This window comes from Phacochoerus africanus, chromosome 14 (genome assembly GCF_016906955.1).
Source record: "Phacochoerus africanus isolate WHEZ1 chromosome 14, ROS_Pafr_v1, whole genome shotgun sequence".
Classification (NCBI taxonomy): domain Eukaryota; kingdom Metazoa; phylum Chordata; class Mammalia; order Artiodactyla; family Suidae; genus Phacochoerus; species Phacochoerus africanus.
In genome coordinates, this window is record NC_062557.1 from 33496133 (window position 1) to 33523812 (window position 27680).

The 27680-nt window shown below is 49.7% G+C and overlaps 1 protein-coding gene across 3 annotated transcripts in view; it reads left to right on the top strand.

Annotated features, from left to right (window-relative positions):
• The window catches only part of MSI2 (musashi RNA binding protein 2), a 441294-nt gene that overhangs the window by 154053 nt on the left and 259561 nt on the right, over window positions 1-27680 (top strand). For all 3 annotated transcript variants that reach the window (XM_047758360.1, XM_047758358.1, XM_047758359.1), the window contains exon 6: window positions 2186-2278. In XM_047758360.1, coding sequence (XP_047614316.1) covers window positions 2186-2278 — 93 coding nt within the window. The remainder of the gene's footprint in view (window positions 1-2185; window positions 2279-27680) is intronic.

Consider the following 27680-nt stretch of genomic DNA (forward strand, 5'->3'; position numbering starts at 1 on the left):
TAAGACAATGTGCTTTTATTACATGGAACCAAAGTGGTGAGACCCTGTATCCACTGAGTTAAAAAAAATTTTTTTTATTTGACATTAAAGAAAAACCGGGAAAAAGAAACAGCCCTAAACCCACAGAGCCTAACTTAGTCTTTAGGATAACATTTATTTATTTTTTATCTTTGGTGCTTACGTGTAAGATTCTCTCTGTTCCTGTTCTGAGGAGTTTATGTCCTTGAGTTTCCTTCTTCCTTGGCTTTGGGACTGGTGAGATTCTGAAACGTGGCCATTTCAGAAATGCATTTGTCTTTGCATCTGTCAAAGTTTTAGCGTGGGCTTCTGCATGCCTGGCCCCGTCTCTGCGCTGCGGAGGGTACGGAGAGGAATCAGGAACCCTCGGTTTGGGATCCGGGGGAGGGCAGCAGCAAGCGGGGAGTATCACTCCCTTAGCACTAGGTGGGAGGAGGGTCAGCCTTCGGGGCTTCAGAAGGAGAAACAGCTTCCGGATGGCGTGACTATTATAGGCCTTTTGAATGGTGGGGAAAGGCCTTGGATCTTGCAGGATGGTCATACCTTGGCCTGTGGGAGAGGTCCTCTAAAGAGAAGGCCCTTTGTGGAGGGAGGTGTGGAGGCCTGGGGACTGGCTGGGCGGGACTGAGCGTAGGGTGACTCAGTGAATGGTGAGCAGTCCGGAGGGGAAAGGAGCCTTGGGGCCAGGCTCAGAGGCCAGTCCCTGTGTGTGAGGTCCTGTCTGTCCCGCTGGCAGACATAAGCCGGAACAACTCGGCATGGACAGTCTGCACACAGTTTTGAACTACGTGTGCATTTCTTATTGACATGTTTAATGGGTACTTTCTGGGCAGCAGGTTTTTTTTTTTTTTTTTTTGTCTTTTCTAGGGCTGCACCTGCGGCATGTGGAGATTTCCAGGCTAGGGGTCTAGTAGGAACTGTAGCTACTGGCTTACGCCAGAGCCACAGCAATGCGGGATCCCAGCAGCGTCTTCGACCTACACCACAGCTCACGCCAACGCCAGATCCACTGAGCGAGGCCAGGGATCGAACCCGCAACCTCATGGTTTCTCATCAGATTCGTTAACCACTGAGCCACGACAGGAACTCCGTGGGCAGCAGGTCTTTTTGCACGTCGTTCTCTTCTGTTCCTGTCTCTTAGGTTTAAAATAGCTTTGATGTGTGGACTGGGAGTCTGGGCCTAATAGATGCAAACTATTGCCTTTGGAGTGGATAAGCAATGAGATCCTGCTGTGTAGCACAGGGAACTATATCTAGTCACTTGTGATGGAACATGATGGGGGATAATGTGAGAAAAAGAATATATATATATGTATGGCCGGCTCCCTTTGCTGTTCAGTAGAACCTGACAGAACACTGTTAAACAACTATAATGGAAAAAATAGAAGTCGTAAAAAAATATAGATAACTAACAAGGACCTGTGAAGCACAGGGAACTCTGTAATAGCATAACATGGGGAAAAGAATCTGAAAAAGAATGAATGCATGTGTATGTATAACTGAATCACTTTGCTGTGCACCTGAAACTAATATAACACTATAAAGTAACTATCCTCCAATAAAATAATTTAAAAAATAAAATAAAATATTGGCTCAGTAGTCAATGGCTCAGTAGTTAACAAATCCGTCTAGGAACTGTGAGGTTGCGGGTTCGATCCCTGGCCTCACTCAGTCGGTTAAGGATCTGGCATTGCCGTGAGCTGTGGTGTAGGTCGCGGACGCAGCTTGGATCTGGCGTTGCTGTGGCTGTGGTGTAGGCTGGTGGCCACAGCTCTGATTCAACCCCTAGCCTGGGAACCTCCATATGCCGAGGGAGCGGCCCTAGAAAAGGCAAAAAGACAAAATGCAATGCAATGCAATGAAATAAAAATAAATAAATAAAATAGCTTCAACATGTGGCTTAACATCGCAGTGCACCCGTGTGCTATGGCCAGAGAGGTTCTGAAGTCCACTCTCTGTATGAGCGTTCAGATTGTGGCCTGAAGGCCACTTGCTGTCCAGAGTGACCGTCCCTGTCATCCTGGAGGGCCCGCCCCGTGCAGCAGCGGCAACATTCCTAGCCTTGGCTTTCTCTCTTGATTCACGTGGAGAGTGGCTTGTCCAGCATCTCAGGGAGCATGGCTTCAGCTAACGCGGTGGACTCACGTCCTCTTGTCCTTTCTTGCAGATGGTCACAAGAACAAAGAAAATATTTGTAGGCGGATTATCTGCGAACACGGTGGTGGAAGACGTGAAGCAGTATTTCGAGCAGTTTGGCAAGGTAAGCGACACATGGGGTTGGAGCAGCCTGTTCAGTCCTTAGAAGTGGCTGCCGTGGCCCCTGCCTTGGCCACAGCTGTGTCCTCGAGAACCTTGTCCTTGACCCTGGCTGTCAAGACTGAAATGAAACGCGGCGGGGGCCCAGAGGCGAGAGTCCGGCCCGTGGGGTGGGCATGTTGCCCCACGTGCCTGCAGGAGCAGACAGAGTGGCTTTTGAGTGGTCTCGCCAGCATGTGCTGGGCACATGGGGCTTGGGCCGGGAGCTGACGGTGGCAGTGACTGGCGAGGAATTCAGGGCTGTGAGTCACAGGCAGGAGCTCCCACAGAAGCTGGCCTGGGAGTCGGCTCTAGGCTTCATTCTTTGCCTTTCTGCAAAAGGCATGGACGAGAGGAGGCTCCCTGGGGCCCTTGGCGGCTGAACCTTCCCCTTTCAGATGCCCAAGGAGACTTTAGGAAAGATGCTGGGCCTGAACCTGTCAGAGCGTTGGTGAGACAGCAGTACAATGTTATCCCCTGGGCTCGGCTGTGGCAGCGGGCTGGGAGCCACTCGGAGCGCCCCAGATGAGTCAGGGAGGTATGAGAGCGTGTGTATGTGTGACAGAGAGGCAGACAGACAGACAGACGGGGCACTAACCATGGATGATTAATTCAGCTCCTTTCCACTTGGTGAGGGGCCCCCGTGCTGTGGACAGTGGGTTCTTCTCAAGGGTGACCCTTTGCTCAGGTGGCTGTGTTGCCCCAGGCATCCAGCAGGGCAGCTTTCTGGGCGCTGAGCCTTGCTGGCTTTTGTGTGATGACGCAGGAGGCTGGCAGGCGAGTGGGTGCGCGAGCAGTTGCAAACACTGTGCTGGGAGCACAGGGATGGGTTCGTCGTCTTCTGCCCTGGCCTGTGTGTATCCCCCGACCCCAGTGACGGGCTGGTGTGGCAGAGGGCATCCTGAGATGACGCGGCAGCTCTTCGGAGCTCTGTCACTTGTTTCTCCCACGGTGGCTGTCATGCCTGCCCTGGGTGGTACAGAGGCACTGCCGCCCACTGGCTGGTCTGCAAGTTCTGTGCTTTCATTTGTCTGCCCAGGCCGCTGGCTCTGCAGTTGTGAGCTGCTCTCTGGGGTGAGGGCTGTGACTTCACTTTAGCCTCAGAGTGGAGATTTTCCTGTGTCTGCTATTCATTTCTGCATGGCTGAGAGACCATGCAACAGAGAACCCAGCCCCCTCCAGCCCAGCCTTGCGTTCGGCATGGCACTCAAGTGCCCTTCTGGGTCGGTTATGAAAGGCTCCTTCCCCACGGCACTGTCTGGCATTGCCAGTTGGGGGTTGATTCATTCTGGCGGGTTCTAAAGACGAGCCGAGTGTGTACCTTGTAGCGACTTCCAGAGCGACTTCACGCACCCTGGGGGGGCTTGGTCCCTCACCCAGCCCCATCCCTACCTCAGGAGAGAGACTGGAAATCATTCCTTGAGACAGATCCAGCTTGCCTGATGGAAGGCTCTAGAGTGCCCGCCCCCTTTGCTCCCGTTCTGCCTTTCCAACCAGGCTGGGGGCCGTGTTTGCGCACACGAGGCGGGATTTCTCTTTCGAGCCGTAGCCTGCCTTGGAATCTCATGGGCCTATTTGTGGGTGTCAGGGAAGGTGGTGCCGCCCAGATGGGCTGTTCGAATATCCCACACAGGCACACGCTGGCCACATCTCTGCGCAGGCCCAGCTCTTGATTTCACCCCCTCTGTCTTTCTGATGTTCTTCATTAACACTTTGCATTGTGACTCAGGGCGCCGGCTGTGGGGGGCTCTGCAGGCTTTGGCCCAGCCCACAGCTGCGACCACGGCTGCCTAGGGAACAGTTGCCCTCTTGTCTTGGAGGCAGGCGCAGCCTGCCTTCCCTGGCCTGGCACTCACCGGGTCTGAAGCCGCTCAGTTAATTTTGCAGTGACGTCTGCGGATTCCGGCAGGATGCATAAACCCATCAAGTGTTTTATTAAAGGCCTAAGGAGGCCTTTGAATGTATCAAAACCCTCACAGTCTGTATGCTCGTGTGCTCGTGGCCTGTTGCGTACATATGCTCTGCCTGCATCTGGGTCTGTCCTTGGCATGACTTACTCCTCCTCTGGCTGGTGGCGGGTGTGACGTCTGTGTCCCCTTGGGCAGGGCCCACCCCCTCTTAGGATTCTGGGATACATTCATTGGGATCCAGAATGATCCATGGAGGGGAGACTCCGCTGCGGGGCTTCAGGGGCAATGAGTAAATCCAGTGGCTGAGAAAGGAGGTAACGGTCCGTTGAGAAGCTGATCGAAGGAAACGGAAAACACACGCAACACGCAGGCACACACTCGCATGAAGTATACTCACACACACACACAACTGTGTAAAGTTGTTTGGGGCTCTTTTCAGCTGTGAATTGCAGATGAGTCACATGTAATTTAGTGGGTAATTTAAGGAGCGTGTGCTGCGTGTTGGAGACTGGGCCAGGCCATTGACTTATTTCACGTAATTCTTCTCTGGGATGTTGGCGGGGGTGCTGCCCATTTTGTGGACTGTTTTGCTTTATTTTTTATTTTTTTTCTCTTTTTAGGGCCGCACCCACGGCATATGGAGGTTCCCAGGCTAGGGGTCAAATTGGAGCTATAGTCGCTGGCCTACGCCACAGACACAGCAACACCAGATCCGAGCTGCATCTGTGACCTACACCACAGCTCATGGCAACGCCGGATCCTTAACCCACTGAGCAAGGCCAGGGATCGAACCTGCATCCTCATGGTTCCTAGTCAGAGTCGTTTCTACTGAGCCACAACGGGAACTCCCATTTTGTGGACTGTTGAGTGGTGTCTCCATGGGACTCTCTCTTTGACTCAAGGTCACAGCCTCCTGAAAGGTCACAGACTTCCCCTCTAGGCTTGTCTGATCATGAAACCCAAATTCCGGGCCCTGTTCCAACTGCTGATGGACCCACAAGGTAGACATAGGGTAGGGAGGATGCGGAGCAAAGGAAAGATGGGGTCCCCTCTCGGTGACCAGGGGCAGTGCTAGGCACCTGGACCTGCATGGCCTCATTGCTTCTGCACAGATTCTGGTATCATCCAGCCCATTGGACCAAGGCGGACCATACCGGTCAGGGAGGTGAAGGTCACCCAGGAAAGGCAGTGTAAGAGCCAGAATTCACCCCCGACGTCCCCCGAGTCTAGAACTTTTCCGTTCAGAGTTGGCCACCTTCTTTTAAGGCTTCCCTCCTCGTCATTCTTCCTTCCTCTTGCTCGACCCCTCTTGCCGGAGGTGGCCCTGGCTTCCATTGTTTATTGCAGGTGGCAATCAAGGTGGGTGAGATGGCTGTCGTGGGGCTGAGCGCAAGGAGTTGAACTATGTCATTAAGTGGAGTGGGTGCAGGAGGGCACCGGGAGCGCTTTAAATAACTCACATTGGAGGCTCGTAAACCCTTGTGTGCTTTTCTCCCACCTCCACCCAGAAGAGTTGCCTCCCCTCCCCCGCCCTCCAGGTTAGGGATGCCCTGCCTTGTTGAGTTGGAAGAGGAGGCCATGGGCATCGGCACCAGTGCCATCTCACTTGCTTGCGGTCCTCACTTCCGGGGCGGCTGAGAACTGGGGAAAGGGAAGAAGAAGTATTCCAGGCCCTTGTGCTGGGCGTTGACTGCACAGTGATGCCACTTTGGACCTTAACAGGTCATTTCTTTCCTGGCCTCAGGTTCTCATCTGAGGGATGGGCTTGGAAAACTTATAAAGGGTTTGCTGGTCAATAGTTCTGGCTCTGTCACCACTGCTCCCTGTGTCTTGCGGAGAACGCAGCCGTAGCCGATGCATGAATCCTGGGGTGGGGCTGTGTTTCAATACAACTTGTTATTTTTTATTTATTTATTCTTTTCAGGGCCGTACTTGCGGCACATGGAAGTACTGAGGCTAGGGGTTGAATTGGAGTTACAGCCACAGCAACGCTAGCTCCGAGGAGTGTCTGTGACCCACACCACAGCTCATGGCAATGCCCGATCCTTAACCCACGGAGCGAGGCCAGGGATCGAACCTGAATCCTCAGGGATACTAGTCAGGTTTGTTTCCGCTGAGCCACAGTGGGAACTCCCAATAAAACTTTTTATTTATTTTTTAATTTTTTTTAGGGAAATTACTCCTGTTCAGATCTACTCAAATTTTTTTTTTCTTTTTTCTTTTTTGTCTTTTCTAGGGCTGCACCCGCGGCATATGGAGGTTCCCAGGGTAGGGGTCTAATCAGAGCTGTAGCCACTGGCCTACACCAGAGCCACAGCAGTGCCATATCCGAGCCGCATCTGTGACCTACACCACAGCTCATGGCAACACTGGATCCTTAATCCACTGAGTGAGGCCAGGGGTCGAACCTGCAACCTCTTGGTTCCTAGTCTGATTTGTTAACCACTGAGCCATGACAGGAACTCCCCCAATAAAACTTTTTAAATGAAAACAGGTTTAGGGCCACTTTTGGCCCATGGGCCAGAGTTTGCCAACTTCTGTTCTAGATTATTCCTAAGGTTGCTTTCAGACTTGAAAATTTAGAGTAATTTAGAAAGTATTTCAAGAAACACACGTAGGTGGATGGATAGATGTATATGTACGGTGTCTATTGATTTGTAATCGAAACAAGATATCAGTAGTAATGAGCCTAATATAGTAAACAAAACGGTTGTTAATTGTACTGGAGTTAATTTCCGGACTTCAGGATGCAGGGGCAGTGAGGGTTTTTCTATTTGGAAATGGCTATGATTTATTAACTGGAATCTTCATCTTGTGAGTGAAGTCTAAGGAAGACCAAAGCATTTATAATTTCCTGTTACCTGTGCTAGATCTAAATTAATGAAGACTCAGAATTTGTGAAGTTCAGATTTTAGTATGAAATTCTTTTACTGTGTTTTGGTGTTTCTGAATTAGAGGGCCATGTGCTTTGTCTTAAGCTTCTTAATGCATTTAAAAATTTGGGGGAGGTCGTTCCCATTGTGGCTCAGCAGAAACAAACCTGACTAGTATCCACAAGGAGTCAGGTTCGAGCTCTGGCCTCGCTCAGTGGGTTAAGGATCTGGTGTTGTAGGGAGCTATGGTTTAAGCCGGCAGCTGCAGCTCCAATTTGACCCCTAGCCTGGGAACTTCCATATGCTGCGGGTGCAGCCCTAAAAAGCAAAAAAAGGGGGAAAAAAATTGAGTTCCCTGATGGCTCAGCAGGATAAGGATCAGGCATTGTCACTGTAGGGGCTTGGGCCGCTGCTCTGGCTTGGGTTCGATCCCTGGCCAAAAAATAAAGTAAAATAACATAATAATAAAACAAGAATTTGGTTCTCAAGGATGTCAAGTGAGATAAGTGGAATGTCTGTTCTGCAGATGACAAAACTGGTGTTGAGAAAGGGTCAGTCCATGGTCCAAGATCACACAGCCCGGAGAGTCACTGATTTTTGCACAGTGGGGCCCTGGCCTCTTATAAAACCACATCTCCCACTTTCCCACCGCGCAGCCCCGTCCTCCGAGGGAGCAGGTTTGGTTCATTTGTCAAGAAGGGTGATCTCCAGTCATTTATTTCACTGCTTCAGGTTTCCTAGTGGACGTTATCTGTGCTCACGATTTCATGCAAACAGGGATGATGTATATGGGCCATTCCGGAAAAATGGCATGTCAGCGATGCTCCGGATAGGCACATACACACCCAGAGCATCCATCGGGCTGTCCGGCACTGCTCCCCCCGCTCTCCCACTCCCCCCCCACCCCCCCATTTCCCCCACCCCCACTCAGCCATCCGGACAAGCCCAGCGTGGTAATTAAAAAGCCCTGGGATCAAAGCCACTCCGTGTGCAAGAGCTTCCTCCTTCTCCCCTTTAGACCCCTCCTTCCAGTACCGGTTTCTTAAATTCTCACTTATAGGATTTTGGAGATCAAAAAGAGGCCTTTAAACTTAATGAATTCGCGGCTGCGTCCCGGATGGAGCAGTTCTGCACCTTTCAGCTGTTCACCTCCGTGAGAGGGCTGCTCGGCGCCGGGCTGCTAGGTAATTCTCACTTTATATAACTCCCGTGAAAGCAGAGCAGCCTCCCGCATCTGGAGGCTCCCAATTATACTTCACATGGTGAACTGTGTAATTAGTTTGGAAGACTTACGCTTAGTCATTGGTTTATCCTAATCGGCTTTGGCTTTCCCCACCAACAAAGTGAGCTTATTTTGCTAAGCTGAACCGACTCTGCACCCTTTGTTCCAGCCTTTTATTGTCTCATTCCTTTCATTCTGTTTTACTGCCAAAGTTCTGTTTCATTAGGCCTACAAGTCATTTCCAATTCAGTGGGCTGCTACAATCCGGCCTTTATCACTCGGCTGCCCTGGTTCCCATGTCCCTTCTGGGCCAGTGCCTGAGTTTGTGGTTTGACGTGAGGGCTTTAACCCTTTCCTGGGCCAGCCCCTCACGGTGGCGGAAGGGAAGCCAGGGCCCTGCAGGAGGAGGTGCTTTGGAAAGTCACAGCTCTCTGGGTCTCATCAAAGAAGAGCCCCGTGGAAAGGAGGCGGAAAGGGGCCTTTTGTTGGTCCGGGGTTGTGGGTGGGCTCATAAAAGTTAACGTGAGCTACGGAGAATGGTGCTCAAAAACTTTTTGGCCGGGGGGGGGGGGGGAATTGAGAACAAGAATGAATGGGCCTTTTAAGATAATGAGATCTTCTCATTGATTCCGCTTGTGTGGGGTCTTGGGAGAGGGTGCTGGGGTGGGGGTGGCAATTATTTTCTAGCTCCTGGTTTTACACGCAGGTGCCGTGGTGGCACCCTGGGCCGCTGCTGCTCAGATGCTCCTTTCGCTAAATGTCTGTTCGAGGAGAGTAAGATCCAGACTAAAAGTATCCTAAAGCCTTTGAAATGCGAGAGGCAGGAGGTTTGCGAGCAAATAAATAAGCCAGTTGCCCTATGGCGCGGACTGTGGACTGTGACTTGATTGCTTCCAAATGCGAGTTGGAGACAGACGGAGCTCCGTGAGGTGTGTGCTTCTTTCCAGCCAGACCTGGAACCGACAAGTCCAGTGTGTCTTTGTGGGCATCACAGCTCCCACAAGAGGTGTGTCTCCTGAAGTGGTTCGTGCAGGTGGACTCACTGCACAGTGATCGGAGTGTCCAGGCTTCGCTTGTCACCGGCTGGCCTTTGCTCTGGGAGGCCAGCGATGTTCTTCAGACCTTGACCTAGAGTGTCAAGGGCACCAGGAAGGGCCGGTGGCTTTCCCCTCCCAGGCCGGCCACTCTGAAGGCTACTTTTGTGTTTTAAATTTTCTCCCTGTAATAGCCCAGAACAAGGCCAGCACTGTCCTCCCGTTGTATGAAATCCCAGCCTGCTCTGTGTCAGTCTCTCCCTTCGGAAGTGTGTCATACGGGGGAGGGGACTTTATTTGCCCTCTGACCCCTGGCAGAGCCACTGAGGGCCAAGAGGTAGCAAACAGGAGAATCCTGCCTCCTGTGCCTGCCTCCGCCTCCCCGGCCAGGTGGCTGAGAACAAATAAGCAGTGCCCACGAGTAATTCGAGCCTTGGGCTCTGCCAGGAAACCCTCTCGCCAAACAACTTTTGTGTTTTCCGGGTGAACTTTTTTCCTCCAGAGCTGGTTTCTGCAGCAGCCGGAGGAGGGAACTGAGTTCGAAATAGACGGATTGAGAACCCCTGCCCCCTCCTCCTTTGTCCTAAGTCCTCTTTGATTGATTTATTTACTTTTGCTTAAAAAAAAAAAGGAGTTCCTGAAATAGACGAGTGAGTTTCTAGGAAAACTTCCCAATTTCCCTCTTAGCGGATAAAAATATAGCCAGCTGTCTTTAGGCAAATGCATTAGGCATTATTATTGCTCTGTTAACAGTATTTTGAAATACACAAATAGAGAAATAGGATGCCTTCTGGGTAGTAGCAGTGTGGGAAAACTTTGCGAGGAGGAGGCTGATCACACATGCATGATCGAATGCATAGCAGGGAGAGGGACGAGGCCCGAACTTTCTGGGCCTGGCTGTTTAACTGTGTTTTCCAGTCTGGTTTTAACTTTATATACTTTTTAAAAAATTAAAGTATAGTTGATTTACGCTGTTGTGCCAATTTCCTCTGTACAGCAAAGTGACTCAGTCATGTATATGTACATATATATACACACACACACACCATTCTTTTAAAATTAAATTAAATTTTTTAATTACTTAATGAAGTTTATTACATTTATAAGGGGTCAACAATCCTCACAACCAGATTTTACAGCATTGCCATCCCAAACTCTCCGTGCATCCCCCCACCCCCCCAACCTGTCTCATTTGGGAAAAAAGTCTGTGAACACACATTCTTTTTTAAATCTCATTTCCCATCATATTCGATCCCGGGAGACAGGATACCGCTCCCTGTGCTCTGCAGTAGGACCTCGTTGTATATCCATGCTACATGCATCGACCACCCCCAGACTCCCAGTTCATCCCACAGGTTTCTTTAATTTTTGTAAGGGGCCATGGAGAGGACGACCACCGGAGCGGGAGAGCCCGCAGGCAGGAAGGGGTTAATGCTCCCTGGGCGGCGGCGAGGAGGGAGCAGGGGTTTTAAGCCCTAGCTCACCTTCCCAGAGCCCTCCTGGCAGCCTCTGAAGACGTCCCTTACAATGGAGTTGTTAGCATGAGAAAGAAAGCCTTTCTCCCCCTGGATGGACTTCAGTGGGAACCGAAAGTGTCTGAGAAATCACGGTTCAAGCTTGTGCCAGTGGGTGCAAGGAGTGGTTCTTACGGAAGAAAAAGCGCTCAGTTCATTTAGGCTTGGCATAGAAATCCAAGGCCATTGTTTGGTGGAGCGAACATTGATATGGAGATGCCTGCTCACCCCCCCAGCCCATCAATAGGATACCCCATTACATGGGTCGCGTATGCCTGGCTTTTTTCTTCCTTTCTCTCCCCCCCCCCCTTTTTTCCCCTTTTTGTCCTCGGAGCATTCGTCTCTCCGCAGAACAGCCAGATTTGTCAAGTTAACCAGCCTCTACGTTTTTTACAGCTCTGTACATTCAGACCTGGTGTTTGTGAATTAGCCGAAGGTGGACTGCCAGTCGGTACTTTATTTACATTTGAAGCCATAAGAAGGGGAGCCCCAGAAAAATGTTCCTATGCAGGAAGAGGCAGAAGGGTTGAGTTTCTGATGGTTGCAACCTCACCACTGCCTTTAAAACCAATCATGAGGCACATGGCTGATATTTAATAGCTTTTAGCTGATTATTTTTCTTCTCCTCCTCTTTCTTTTGGATTCAAGTTGACCTGGGTGTACTTGAGCGGAAATGAAGTCATCCCAATGCTGAATTAGAATAATCACAGGCCTCCAAGAATGAAATGGAAGCAGGGATTAAAATGGGAGAAGGGAACACTGGCATTAAGAAGCCCCAAGAAAACTTTGCATAAAATAAATAGGAGATTTGATAGATTGCCTTTGCATATGCTGTTTGCATTTCCCCCCACTTCGTATTGTCTTACCAGCGTTGAGTTCCAGGCAGTGTGGGATTTGATTTGCCTGAAGTCCACATACCTTCTGTAGCCTGGGTGATGGCCCTTTCTTCTTCACGGGGATGTGTGTGTGACCGGAACATTTCCAGGATGGAAGAATCTGGAAGGAGGGACTGTTACTGTGAAGGGTTGACGAGTCCTTGTTGCCAAGGGCTGTGGTTGGGGGGTGGGAGGGGGCACAGATGGGAGATAATGCACAGCAGGCCAACAGTAAATATTATTGATGGATTTCTGATAGTACGGAGAAGAAAGAACTATGCTGGATAAAGGTAGGGTGACCAGTTGTCCTGATTTGCCGAGGCCTGAGGGGTTTCCGGAGATCCAGGACTTGCAAACCAGAATTAGTTGCTCACCCCAAATACACAGGAGGCCAAAACTTTTCACCACAAGGAGTGACACCTTTGAGCACCTCCAGGGAGATTTAAGTGTGTTCCAGAACACTTCCTCCATGCCTGTTGTCAATCTGCCTTCCTGATTGAACTCTGGCAAAGGGGGCAGGAGCCAGCACAGGCCAGTAAGTCTGGGCAGTGTTCCTGAAGTGACCTGGGAAAGGCAAGGCAGACAGACCCACTGTCCCGAGCAAAGCCAGCTCATCACTGACTTAGAGTGCAGGATCCCCTTTGGGCTCTGACTGGGGCTCCTCCTTGGGGATTATTTCTGTGTCTTTTGAAAATAAAAAAATTTTTCGCCCATGTTGCCAAAAAAGTGAGTTTCTTGGAGTTAAAGAGCAAAATGAGGATTTAATTATATTAAAAAACCAAGCAGAGTGGTGTGTTTACAGGAAGTCGTTTTTAGGTGGTCTGTAGTAGGAGATGTAATTTGTGGAATCGGATTAGTTATAAATTAGAGATTTTTGGTTGTTGAGGTCTCTAACGGTCTTTTATAACTGGCAGCAGAGGTAAATATTTTCAGACTTGCTTATTGTTTGCAGAGTGTTAGGATATGAAAAAAAAAAAAAAGGCAATTTAAGCTACTTTTCCCTTCAGGAAATATAAATGAGGGTATAGAATGATCAGAGGCAGTCTTCATGATCTTATTATCAGCTTTCTTAGGGAATGGCAGAAGGGCAGAGTAAGCAATGAGAGAAGTTGCAGGAGTGGTTTGTGTGAGGGAACCTACTGATTCCCTGATATAAAAAAAATAATGTATTTTTTTTCACTTTTAAAAAGACCACCCTGAATGTAAATTGGTGCCGCCACTATGGAAAACAATACAGATGTTCCTTCAAAAATGAAAATGACTTGCCGTATGATCCAGCAAGCCCACTCCTGGGCATATATCTGGACTAAACCATAATTTGAAAAGATACATGTACCCGTATGTGCATAGCAGCACTATTGTTCATAGCCAAGACATGGAGAAAATCTCAATATACTTTTGACAGATAAATGGATTAAGAAGAAATGGTACATATATACAATGGAATATTACTCAGGCATCAAAAAGAATGAAATAATGCCATTTGTAGCAACATGGACAAACCTAGAGATTATCATACTAAGTTCAGCAAGTCAGACAGAGAAAGATAAGTATCATATGAGATCACTTATATGTGGAATCTAAAATATGACACTAATGAACTTATCCATGAGACAGAAACAGACTCATAGATACAGAGAACAGACTTGTGGCTGCCAAGGGGGAGAGGGAGCAGGGAAATGTTGGACCGGGAGTTTGGGATTAGCAGATGCAAACTATTATACATAGAATGGAGAAACAACACGGTCCTTCTGTATAGCACAGGAAGCTGTATTCAGTATCCTGTGATAAAACATAATGGAAAAGAATATATGTATATATGTGTGCGTGTGCGTGTGTGTGTGTGTGTGTGTGTGTATAACTGAAAAATACCGAAACTAACACAACATCGTAAATCAACTCTGTTCAATAAAAAATTTAAAAAAGACCACCCATTTCCTTTCTTGACAGGTGTGTTTTAGTAGCAAACAGGAGGATTTATTGCTGTCGTAGGTCTCTGTTCCAACTAAGTTGGCATATGTTAAATTCAGAAATCACTGTTTGCCCAAACCTTTTATTTGGGGTGAGAGCGTTGTCCCCATTTGAAAGTTAGGAACGGAGTTCCTCTTGTGGCTCAGCGGGTTAAGAACCCGACTCGTATCCATGAGGATATGGGTTTGATCCCTGGCCTCGCTCAGGGAGTTAAGGATCCAGTGTCGCTGCAAGCTGTGGCATCGGTCACAGATGTGGCTGTGGTGTAGGCTCGCACAGCGTACAGCTCCAGCTGGAGCTGGAGCTCCAATTGGACCCCTAGCCCAAGAACTTCCATATGCTGCAGGTACGGCCCTAAAAAGAAAAAAAAAAAAAGTTAGGCAAGGGAGGCCGAAAGAGCATAATTGACTTGCTCAAGAGCCTTCGGCAGATCGCCGTGAGCTCAAAGTGCAGACCTGAGCTGTGGCCAGAAGGCTTGGGCTTTCAGCTCCACCCGGCCAGCTGGGCTGGGCTGGGCTGCTTTCTTCCCGAGCAGGGCACTGTGGCCAACTGTGTGCTGGGCCATGGGATTTCTGTGGCACAGCTTCCAGAAAGCTGACTGTGACTTTATGGTTGTTTGTTTAAAACATATATTATGTTAGAACAAATATTATGGCATGCAAAATTAGCCAAATTTATGATGGCAAAATTTGCATGATTGTTTTTGAAAAACCTTAGGACTTGGAGCCCTTTTAGGACAGCTCCTGGCTGCATCAGGCTCTGTCCCTCATTGTTCGTGGCTGTCCCAGGATTTACCTGACCCCCTGGAGTACTTGGGAGAAATGCTGAGAATCTAGCATAGCAGTTGGCATCCTTTCTCAGTTAAGGGCCGGATAATAACTATTTTCAGTTTTGTGGCCCAGATGGTCTCTCACACCCACTCCACTGTGCCATTGTGGCAGGAATGACAGTAGTCATAGACAGTGTGCAAACGAATAGCTGTGGCTGTGTTCCAATAAAACTTTATTTACAAAAAACAGAAGGCTGCTGGATTGGGCTCTCAGCCTGAGTTCGCTGATCCCTTGGTTTAGCACATCGCCTGGTCATAAGGGCATGGACTATTTTTTTTTTTTTCATTCAAACTGTTTGGTGTCATATCTAGCTCACCTTATCTATTAGCTCCGTAACCTCGGGCAGGTCATTTAACCTCTTTCGACCTCAGTTACTCTATCTGTAGAATGAGGCAATAAATGGGTACTTAGCGTGAAGGATTGTCATGATAAGTAAATGAACTAATGCGTGTATAGTTCTTAGCATCCCGCCAGAAACTGAGTAAGTGCTTAATAAACAGTAGGAACATGAGCTGCTGTTATTTTCATCCTCTGAGACCCAGGCTTCGCTACCAGAGTTGCTTTTCCAATCCTCTGCATCAGTAGCCCTGACACACACACACACACACACACACACACACATTCACTCACTATAAACTCTGCCATCTTTTCTGTCTGTCCTCTGAGTGGGCTTACCACTCAGTTCTTCCACCTGCCTTGGGGATAACACAGATTAAAAGGCTTTCCTGGATCCTCTTCGCCTGAAGATGAAGATTCCGTTTTGTGTAGGTTTCAAGGGCAGGTACCTCAACTCAAGTTCAGTCCAGCTACCCTGATGCTTGGAGTTTGTGGAATTGACTTCAGGCTGCTCAGGATCCTTTTTTTGCCATTTCTTGGGCCGCTCCTGGGCATATGGAGGTTCCCAGGCTAGGGGTCTGATCAGAGCTGTAGCCGCCAGCCTATACCACAGCCACAGCAACACAGGATCCGAGCTGCGTCTGTGACCTGCACCACAGCTCACGGCAACGCCGGATCCTTAACCCACTGAGCAAGGCCAGGGATCGAACCCACATCCTCATGGATGCTAGTCGAGTTCGTTTCTGCTTATCTGCCACGGAACTCCTGTTTCTTTCCTTAGTCGGATTTGTTAACCATTGAGCCACGACGGGAACTCCCAGGCTGCTCAGGCTTTAACGGGCACGGGCTAAAGGAGGATTCTCCCGTTTGGACCCTGATGATAAACTCTTTAAACTTGGTTGAATAATTAAACTTTTTTTTTTTTTTTTGAGGAGATGGGGAATAGAGGATACTGTCTGGAGAGTGTCCCAGTATCCCGTAGCTGATGTTTATTAAAATATATTTATTGATCCACTAACCTGTTTATTGAGCTTATTTAGTCTCTTGAGAGAGCTTTTCACATCCTCATTTAGTTTTCTTTCCTGATTCTAATCAGCTTGGTCTTGCTAGTCTTTGAATTTATTGCAGATATTAGGGGTGGGAAGGTGTCATTAAGAAACTCGATGGCAAGAGGAAGGAGAAAAACCTATAAAAAACAAAAAGATTTCAGTCTTAAAAGGGACGGCGTTACAGGACCATTTGGTGCAGGGAAACAGCCATCCTTCCTCATTAGGTCCAGAAGGCATCTCGTCCGCAGCCTCACACATCATTCATTGTTCATTGATTCATTCACCCGATCTCCTGAATGCCAGGCCCCGAGCATGGAGCCAGTGGCGCAGCCGTGAACGAAACAGACAAGATCCCTGCTGAATTGCGGCTTCAGTTTGAGGATGGAGTCGGGGAGCACCAGCCAAAACCAAACGAGGAGATAATCAAAGTAAAGTAATTACAGATTGTCTTGTAAAGAAAACCAACCAGGGGCTGAGAGACTCCGTAAGGGACCACGGATCAGAGCATCCTAGTTTATCAGAAGAAGCATCAGGCTTTCCTGCGGTGATTCAGAGAGCTAAGGACCCGACGTTGTCTCCATGAGGGCGCAGATGCCAACCCTGGCCTTGCCCATTGGGTTAAGGATCCAGTGTCACCAAAAGCTTCAGCGTAGGTCGCAGATGTGGCTTGGATCTGGTGTGGCTGTGGCTGTGGCGTAGGCCGGCCGCTGCAGCTCTGATTCGACCCCTAGCCCAGGAGCTTCCATGTGCTGCAGGTGCAGCCGTAAAAAGAGGAGAGAAGTTAGATTTACAAGTGGCCTCTTTACACTGTAAAGGTGAGGCTGGGTCTGTTTCCACAGTGTGTGTTAACACCAGGATGGGCGCAGTGGCTGGGCTGTCGTTGGTGCTCAGTCAATAATGGGGAATGAATGGGCGAGTGGAGCTCTGTATCAGAGGGCAGGGCTCTGCCAGCCCCTGGAGGAGTTTCAAATGGTAAGATGTTGATTTTTCTTTGGAAAACTGGGGCCTTAAGAGAATATGTTCAGGTATTAGGAGCCTTTCCTTATGTGGCTCATCCCCCCAGAGCCCAGAATAAAGGAGTCATTTCTACGCTGCAGTTAAAGCTTGTTAGAACTGAGGGGCTGTCGGGGTGGGTGAACAAGGCCTTTTATGCAGCCAGTAGATTCTCAGGCAGGTCTTGGTGGCTGAGGGTGGTCACAGGTGCCACGTCCAGCGCTGCCGGGCAGCGAGAGATGCTGAAAGAGGGATGGTGCGGTATAGCAAAACACTCAAGACTCTGTTACATCTAGAAAGTGGGGGACCAGGAGGCCCTCTGTTCCGCAGCACAAAGGCGCCTTGGCTTTAGCGCACATGACTTTTATGAAGGAAAGTGATGAGATTACTATCAGTGGCATTAAGGAAGGTGACAAGACTCGTGGGCAAGAACAGGCATAGGCAATGATGAGGTTATCTTCTTGGTGATGTCGGAGTGGGTACCCTTAGGACATCCTGCAGTTGTTTATGGACTAACATGAATATCTTGTCTTTAACTCTGCATCCACAGATTTTTTTTTTCGGTCTTTTGTCTTTTTTTCAGAACCGCACCCACAACATATGGAGGTTCCCAGGGTAGGGGGTTTAATCGGAGCTATTGCTGCCAGCCTACGCCAGAGCCACAGCAACGCCAGATTCGAGCCGCGTCTGCAACCTACCCCACAGCTTATGGCAACGCCAGATCCTTAACCCACTGAGCAAGGCCAGGGATTGAACTGCATCCTCACGGTTCTTAGTTGGATGCATTTCCGCTGCGCCACAATGGGAACTCCCATCCACAGATATTTGTCTAGTGCATAGTTTAGCTGTTCCGTTGTCTCCAACAACAGGGCAGCCCCAGAGAAGAGTTGGGTAAGATGAGGGTGAAGTGGGGTCTCTGCCTCTCACGTTGCATCTTCCCCTGCTCCTGTCTCTGTCTTTGGTCTGAGAAAAGCGCTGGACCAGCTGAGCAGAAAGTGGCAAGTAGCGGATGGGGCTTTCTGAAGCTGGTGGGGGAGCGTTGGGTGCATGGATCTCCTTGGGGTGAGGCACTAGGAGCTCTTCTCCCTGGACTTGGCATTTGTGATGGGTCAGGCCGGGGAGGGTCCCAACATCATTGAGCCAACGCACAGACATCTCTGATGCTGGGAAGTCTGGCTGTGGACAGGAAGAACTCGTTTGTGGGTACATTTTTTTTTCCCTCCGGAAAAAGCAGAGGGATGCCATGCTGGTGTTGACGGCCCGTCTCTCGGGCATTTGTCAGGGTTGCGTGGGATGAAATGAAATGGAACGATTCTAGACTTTGGAGTCAGGTAGACCTGAGTTTGAGTCCAGATGCCATCATTTGCTAGGGGGTTGTGCCCCCAGGGGCTGGGAATGTCACTGCCCTGGGCCTCATTCCTTGTCTCTTAAGTGAGGTTACAGTGTCATTTCTGGGAGGAGGGGATTCTTACAACCTACAACCTTGTCTGTAAGAATTAAGAGACAAGTGTCTGCCCAATGAGAACCTCCCCTCCCCCGTTCATCGTCTTTCTCTCTCTCTTTCACACCCCCACCCCTCCTGTGTCTTGAAGCCCCAGACTGGGCCCATCCCCAGGTCCACTCCCTCCCCAACCCCATAAACTCCCCTCCCCCCATAATCTTCAGGCTACACTTCCTGTCTGCCGAAGGCATGCATGGCTTTCAGTCATTTTCAAGGACTGGTTGCTCGGCCCCTCCCAGGCTCAGCCCCATCCCTCTGCAACCATCAGCTCTCTGACAGATCCCGTGCCACGGAAGTCCTGCCTCTGAGATCCTGCTAGATGTAACCCAGCTGGAGCTCCCGTGGGGGGAGGCCGAGGGGAGGAGTTGGCTTTTTTTTTTCCTTTTATGCTAATGAAGTGAATATGGCAAGGAGTCACAATATTTTCTTTCCAGGCAAAGAAATGTAGTAGGAGAAACAGCATGCAGGGGAAACAAATGCGATCGTACTGGGTGCTCTCAGGGGAGGAATAGGACAAATTGTCAGCGTCTGTTGAGAAGATAATGCTCTCGCTATGATAAATGCCAAGTTTCTATTGAAAACCACCATCTTAATGGTGGCATCCCCCAAGAACTCGGAGCGTGCCTGGCAGCAGAGGCCATCGGCGCAGGGAGGCAGATATTTGTAGGGGGTTTATTTGCAGTGAGGAATCAGTTTAAAGCAAATGAGACAGTGCATTGAAAATGTTCTTTTTGGCAGCTTTATAGAGCTCACTGGAGTGCTCCAGTGCGGCCTGCACTTAAAACACACCTACGGGGAGGCTTCCACCCTCAATAAATATTTCTTGCATATGACAGAGATTAAAGGCGCACATGGGACTGGAAAGCTGCCTAAAATAATTTCCCCTTCCGTGGGAAGTAGCTGCTGTAATTCACTTGCAAGTTATTTCAAAAAGCCTGTTCTCATAGAAGTTTCTGTCTTCTCCCAGACTGGGATCTTTCTAGAACTTTGTGGAGCACCGTGTCTCAGCAAGGGCATGTCTGGTGGTGCTTAATTCAGTAGCATGCCCTCAAAGGGCATCTCAGTTCTTGGTGGCCTTTGGGGGGATGTTTTGGGTGGATTTGTCTTGACCTCTCGGTGGAGCTGGCCTGCCTCCTAGGCCTGTGCTCAGGGAGATCTGCAGGTTAGTTGGGGAAGGAGGGGTCTTGGCGGGCTGGACAATACATTCAGGAGCTCTGAGGATGCAGGGCGGGTCAGGACCCTGGCTGGTTGGGGACCACGGGGCCAGCTGGAGGCGGACGAAGGAGCTCTCCATCACCTGTTCCGGGGCTTCGGAATACATGGATCTCCCCATCCCTGAGTGATGGGTGCTCAGGGTGGCTGTGCTTGTCCGACCCTTTGTTTATTCATTTACCCGATTTTTGCGTGCCTACTAGATAATAGGCACCGAGTCAGAGAGCAGAGGCAGGGTCCCTGCCCACAGGGGTCAAGGAGGAGAGATACCAGTAAACAAACCTGCAGTGCAGTGAGGAGAGGCCAGGAGCCCGCCACCCATCGCTGATGGGTGGGGATGTGGTGGCCACTGTTGAGCTCCTGGGATTTACATCTGCCGTCTCGCCTGTTGCCCACGGCGGCCTCTGAAGGCTGGGCACGTCCCCATTTCCCTCAGCACCCACCCAAGTGCAGCCCTGGGAATGGTGCTTCACAGACATTTATTCTGGGTTTCATCAGAGTTGGCACGGAGGATAGGAGGAACCCCACCATGTCTTGGCCACCCCCCCCACCCCCCCACCCCCCACCAGAGATGGCAGCCCTGCCTGTGCCTGCTTTGGAAAGAGCCAAATAGAGAACGTTTGCGTCAGTAGATCTGGAAATAGTGCGTCTGACTCTTCATCAGCTGGAAGGCAGAGTTCAAGCGGGATGCCTGCAGTCGCCTTGCCCAGGTGGTTTCACCGCTGAGGTTATGCCTCAGGGTTTTAAAGACGCTTCCCTTCTTCCCAAGGTCGGAGTTCCTCTCTGAGATCTTACCCTTCAGCCTTCCCAGAAGTTACACGCCCAGTTTGTTTGACCCACGGGCGGAGCAGGGAACACTTTGTCTTTTCAGGGCTGGAGAACCTCGGAGAACCTGAGTCAGGGTTTCTGGGTGCTATTCAGTCCCATTATTGCTTCCCAGAGGCATTTAACGTGGTCCCTGATGGGGCATGGAGTTGGGAGCCCTAGGAAATTGACCAAGAGAACTCTTCCGAGGCCCTGAGGACAAAATGATAGTTGAAGTTAGTGGTTTTCTGCAAAACCTGTAACTGATTGTATCACTGGGGTGAAAGGTTATATAAAGTGTTCCAAATCAAATGTGTGAGTTCTGATTACCTTTAAAGGGGGGGGGGGGAGGCAAGAGTGAAAAAAAAAAATACCACTTATTATCACATGTGTCAAGTCCTCCCAGTTGCTAGGGCTTATAGAGTGATGCTTTTTCATCCATATTCTCATTCCTAGCTTTGTTCTCATGTAGAGGCAGGAGTTGCCACACTGACAGGGCCAGGTAGAAAAATACTTTAGACTCCGTGGGCCATAAGGTTCTGCCCCTATAGCACAGAAGGAGCTGTGGAAATATGTACATGAGTGGACATGGCTGTGTTCCGATAAAACTTTATTTGCAAACACAGGCAGTGGGCCAGATCTGGCCTGTGGATCGTAAGCTGCTGTAGACATTTCTGATCCCCAACCTGAGTCTTCAGAAAGCAATGGTTTCAGGAGTTCCTGCTGTGACTCCAAAGCAATGAACTTGACAAGTATCCATGAAGACGTGAGTTTGATCCTTGGCCTCACTCAGTGGGTTAAGGATCCGGCATTGCTGTGAGCTGTGGTGCAGGTCACAGACTCGGCTTGGATCTGGCGTTGCTGTGGCAGTGGTGTAGGCCGGCAGCTGCAGCTTTGATTTGACCCCTAGCCTGGGAACTTCCAAGGGCTGCAGGTGTGGCCTTAAAAAGCAAAAAACAAAACAAAACAAAACCAAAAAAAAACCAAAAACCTTTCCTTGTTTGGAAGACTACCCTTTTCACGTTGACATGCATCGGAAAGGTACTTGTAATCTCATGCTGCCACCCCAGTCCATTTGGAAAACTCCTTCAAAGTAGTTGCAAACAGGAGTTCCTTTTGTGGTGCAGGGGAAACGAATCCGACTAGGAACTATGAGGTTGCTGGTTCTATCCCTGGCCTCGCTCAGTGGGTCGGGGATCCGGCGTTGCCTTGAGCAGTGGTGTAGGTCGCAGATGAGGCTCAGATCCCGAGTTGCTGTGGCCATGGTGTAGGCTGGCAGCTGTAGCTCCAATTTGACCCCTAGCCTGGAACCTCCGTATACCTCAGGTGTGACCCCAAAAAGCAAAAAATAAAAAAATAAAACAAAAAAGATTTAAAAAAATGTAGCTGCAAACATAAGGCTAGCTGGAGAGATTTGAGGCCACAGAGACGGTTAGGGTGGACCAGCGAGGATCCTGGGGTCTTGCTGCTGCCCAGTGATGGGTGCTCTGTGTGACTGGACCAGACACATGTCCAGATACGCTTGCTGGTGGCCCACCTCTCGCACCCACCACGTTCCTGAACCAGGAAGGCCAAAGTGAAAACTTGTGGCTGGCTGCCTTCAGCCATCCCTTACTCTGCTACCTCAACACCCATGAGCGGAGAATTTGCTTATATTCATTTTCCTAAAAGAAAACCCCCCCCAACCCACGTGGGTTAATTTGCACTCCTTAGGCCTGTGAAAACCCCATGACATATTGATGCGCTGATGTAAATGTGGAAATTAACACTTGGAAATTCTTATATGAAACCTGCCTTGCAATTTCAGCGCAACACCCTCACGCTCAAAAGAGCTAGGTACTTATACCTGAAAAACCCTATTTGATGCAAGCTGCTTAGTTCTCCATGGTGGTCACGTGAGCTGAGGTTGGTCGTATGAAATGTAATTTACACAAATTAGTCCAAGGCAGGTAGAGTGTGAAATTAAATTGATGCCTTGATTTCTGTATTCTCTCGTAAGTGTTTCTCTGAAAATTTGTCATTTCTGTCTTAGGCACTTTGAAGTATGGGTTGCCTTCTTTCTTTCTTTCCTTTTTTTTTTTTAAAAAAAAAAACAGAGTGATGAAGTTCATCCTGGTTAAGGATATGAAACAACCTTAATTACAGGCTAAAGAGACCTGTTTTATTTTGTTTTGTGGCTCAGTATTAGAGTAAGCCGCAGTTGGGCTCCTGGTTGCTGTAGATGATATAGAACACTTAGAATGTAACAGGTGTATGAAATTTTTACACTCTCTGGACCAAGCCACTTAATGTCTTTGGCCGTGGCTGGAACAGTCTACCACTCTTCGCCACGTAGACCTGCAACGAAGCCTTTGGAGACTCTTCTGCAGGTGAGAAAACGGACGTTCAAGACAGACACTGTGACCCTGGTCATGGCTCCCCGGACGTCTGGCTCCTGGCTGGGCCTCCACCTCCGAGGCCCAGCTGCTGCCTCTGTTGGAGGCAGTTTTCAGTGTCTCGTGGTCTCTTGTGTGTCAGCGCCCATAGGAAGAATGCATCAAGGGTGAGGGGTCCTGGCTCAACTGGGATGATCCCAAGAGGACAGGCCATTACCCCATGTTCAGAAAGCATCCTTGAGCCGGGCCGAGGGGCCTCATTAGAGTGTTTTTACAAAGACAGTATTTGATTCCACCTCCTCAGCAGAACATCCGCCCTCCGGGGCTGGACCCATCTGCTGAGTCCTTGGATGTCTCTGGTGACCAGCCTCGGCTCAAAAGGAGTCAGGGTTGCATCTGGGGTCTAGGATGTCTGCGGTTGGCTTTTGTGGGTGTCCTGCTAGGCCACCCCTCACCCCCCACCCCAGCCGGGTGGACCTATAGGTCAGCCTCACCAACCTTGGAGTGAATCATTTCCACCCGAGTCCCTGGCGGCTGGTGTTCGGGGCGCCCTGAAACATGAATTACGAGCTCTCCTGATTTTTATTTGTCCATGGTAGCATGGGTGGTATTTCTCTCTCTCTGTCCCCACTCTCCCCGCTTTCAGAGCCTTTGTCTCCATCTGAGTCAGCATGACATGGTTTGAAAATTGCCTGTTTGCCTTTTAATGATGATTAATGTCCAAGCCATGTTTCAGATTTAGGCTCTCTTCTTCAAGAGTCTGGGAGACCGTTACCAAGAGCAACCCGCGGAGGGAGTTGGTCACGCAAAGCTCCGGACTCCTCCTGCCTGAATCACATGCATCTTCCGTCTCTGCCTCTTCCCTCCAGCATCTTGTACAGGTCCCTTCTTGGGTCCTGGGCACCAGAAGCTGGGCTGGAGCAGATGGGCGGGTCCCCACCTGGCAGGCTTCACCCACCCTCTGGGCTCCTTTCGGTCCATGCCTCCCCAGGGATGTCTGGAAGGGTCCCTCCTTCTCGCCCCTTCCTCCCTGCCCTCCTGATCAGGGAGGCCAGCGAGGAGCTAAATTTCCCCCGCAGCAGGTGCCTGTCATCTATCTGAAGATCGTTGCCAACATCTGGTACGATTGCCTCCGCAAACGCAGTAACAAGGCGGCCTGCAGTTCAGGCGCAGAGCGAGCATGGCTGCTTTAATGATAACAAGCTGTTGGCCTCCCCTCTGAGATGAATCCATCTCACAGATGTTTGTCTAGTTTTGGCAATCGTATCGCACTATAGCTTTGGTGATTATGCTCAACTGGAGACTATTACAATAAAAGAAGTTTGAACTTGTTCCATTTTTACATCCCACCCCCTTCTCCCCTGTTCGGAGGTATAATTTATATCAATGGCTGTAATATTGGTTCCATTACAGCGGCCTCTTTACTTTTTATGATGTCGATGGAGCTGCAGCTTATAGCCCGGCTTCCTCTACAGGTTAATGTGTTGTAGCTACATCAACGCTTTTAATGTCCTCCCTAATGGCCCCGTGGCCATCCTTCTCACCCTCTGTCGATGCGCGTGTGGCCTCCGCGAGGTCACGTGATGGCTTTGATCTGGTGTCTCCGCTGCAGGTGGTTATGGCCCGTGCGTGCATGGAGGGGCGTTCATGGCCTCCTGGGGGAGGATGGGTGCCCGTACAGGACAGGGAGAGGATGGAAAGGAGGCCTTCCTGAAGGCCTGGCCACATAGAACCTTCTGGACTGTCATGGGCCTTCCTCTCTCCTTCTCTCCCCCGGTCACTCCTGCTGCTGCTCCTCCCCCTTCCTAAGAGGGCACGCTAGTCTCTTCCTAAACCAAAATAAATAGATCACAAAATAAGATAAAGAAAATAAAATAAGTGCAAACCACAAGTTGGCGAAACGACATATGGAAGCCCAGCAGGCAGTGACTGCTGCAGTGCTCAATATTTTGGGCTTTGCTATTATCTGGTGGTTTACGATGAGACATTTCTACCCTCAGAGCCCTAGATAGGAAAGTTGCAACTAGCAACCCACTCCAGTCCTATTTAGTGATAGTAAATGCCAAGTATTTTTTTAATAGAGATGGGGGGGAACTGCGTCTTTGCTGTGTGTTGGGCACTGGGCTGATTGCTTTTGTTCAAATGTGAGGGTAGGTAATCGGTACCGTGCCTCTGCCGGGTGCCTTTTCTTAGGTCCTTTGTCACAGACGAGGAAGATGGGGCACGGGGGCCTGGCGGGACCTGCGCCATGGCCTCAGCTGCCAGAGGACAGGGGAAGCTCTCATCCAAGGCCAGCGGACTCCAGTCCCGGGCTCATTCTGGAGTCCCCATTGTCATCGTTGAGCCTGTTTGCTGCCCGAATCGATGTCATGGAAAAATGGGCCCATCCATGACGAGGTGCATTGTATGAATCAGTACCGGCTACATCACCATCATCACTTGACATTTCAGCCTTTTTTTAGTTTAATTTGGATATTTCTTTGTCAAAGATTAGGAGACATCATTTTGGCAAGGTGTTATTTTTGGCAGCGGGCTCCCAAGCGGGTGAGTCAGCCTGGCTGTGGATGTATCATTGGTGGCCGGACACTGCGTGTTTCTTTCCTCAGCCAGAAAGAGAGAGCGGAGTCTACGCTGGTGACACGTCAGAAGCCCCCGGCTATGGCACCGGGCACTTGCGTTGCAGCTTTTCTGTGAGCACCAAGGGTGGTCCCTCACCCTGTTCTCTGGACAGGACACTCTTTCTGTAAAGAGTTCCTCCAAGGTGTGAGTTTCAGTCCAAGAGGGAGAGAGAAAACTTCCCCTGAGGAATTAAAATAGAGTGATTGTGTGTGTGTGTGTGTGTGTGTGTGTGTGAGAAACAGGTCAAAAAGCATTGGGTGAAGCGGGAAAAATAATAGTTCTCAGAAATGGTTAAAAATCAAGTCTCGAGATCCAGCAGGTTGCTGAAGACCTGACATGATCTCTGCCATCAGAGTTAGTTTTTCGAGGTTTTTTTTTTTTTTTTTTGGCTTTTTAGGGGCACAACCTTGGCATATGGAAGTTCCCAGGCTAGGGGTTGAATTGGAGCTGTAGTTGCTGGCCTACACCACAGCCATGGCAATGCAGGATCCAAGCTGAGTCTGTGACCTATACCACCGCTCATGGCAATGCTGAATTCTTAATCCTCTGAGCAAGGCCGGGGATGGAACCTGAGTCCTTGTGGATGCTAGTCGGGCTCATTACCACTGAGGCACAATGGGGAACTCCCAGAATTAGCTTTTAAGTATATGCTTCTGGGAGTTCCTTTTGTGGCTCAGTGGGTTAAGAACCTCATGCTGTCTCTGTGAGGATATGCGTTGGATCCCTGGCCTCACTCAGTGGGTTAAGGATCTGGTATCTGTGTACGTCGCAGATGTGGCTCAGATCTGATGTTGCCGTGGCTCTGGCATAGGCCTCAGCTGCAGCTCAGATTCCATCCCTAGCCTGGCGACCTCCTTATGCCACAGATGTGGCCGTAAAAAAGGGGGAAAAATATATGCTTTTAACCAGGATCCTATGAGGTAATAGAAAAAACTCCAAGAGAAATTCGAAGACTTCTCTCCTCCTTCCATTGTGATCTTCTCTGGGCTTTGGCTCGCTTCCTTTAAATTGGACTTAGTGACACTTTGAACCTGTACCGGCCCTAGAGTTATCTTCTATTAGCTGAGACACGATGGACGTGTCTGCTACCTCAGAGTTCCCATTGTGTCTCAGTGGGTTAAGAATCTGACTAGCATCCATGAGGATGTGGGTTCGATCCCTGGCCTCACTCAGTGGGTTAAAGGACCTGACCTTGCCATAAGATGTGGTGTAGGTCGCCGATGCGCCTCGGATCTGGTGTGGCCGTGGCCTTGGCGTAGGCTGGCAGCTGCAGTTCTGATTCTACCCCTAGCCTGGGAACTTGCAAATGCCATGGGTGTGGCCCTAAAATAAAAAAGAGAAATGTCTGTTATACGCATGACCTTTACTAGTGTCCTTCCGTGTCTGAACTAGACCCCAGGTTGCCCAGAGAGGGGTCCAGTCAAGCCGATTTGACTGTGGAGGGTAGTCTGTTAACTTGGCATCTTCTCTTCCTCGGTTTCTCTTCCTGGGCACAGAACTCCCGTGCCAGGGGTCAGCTGCAAAACTTCTCACCCCCACTGGCATCCTCCAACCTCCTGCCTTCATCAGGGCCCTTTATCCTCTGCTGCCCACCCCTACCCCCCTCACCGAATCTGTTCCTCCTTTGCAAACACTAGAGTCAAACCACCAACACGCAGTGCGGCGTGGCCTTATCCGCTTTTTTCTCTTGCGGTAGTTACAATATTATTAAAAACCCATTAAATTTTAATGTACCCTATAAAATATGTGCTCTTGTGAAAGCAAGCACAGATAATTATTTCTGATGAATAAACCAAGAGGACAAGTATGTATGAAGTTCATGCTGCAGCATTCAATTTTTATTATATACATCTCCTGCAGGGGTAATCACTGTGATGTGCCAGCTGGTTGTGCCAAGGGCTAGTTCTTCTCACACATCTTTTGGGGCACCGTGAACCCTGGACTGTTGGGATGTTCTTGGAACCCGTTTATACACGGAAGGAAAGAGCCATGTACGGGAACTGTTTTCTCCTGAACTCTTCAGACCCAAGAATGAAGGGGTACATGTTTCAGGAGGAGAAGAATGCTGTCTCCCCGATATTGCCAGGGTTGCCTTGCGGGGTGAGGATCCAGCACAGATGCCCATGGGAAGCTCCTCCCCCTGGCTCTGTGTGCTTGGGTCAGTCTCTTACCCTCTCTGAGCTTTCGTTTCCTAATCCAGGGACCGTCGTTGGGTGCGTCTCGGGGCTGGACTTGCAGGTTCCCTGTCG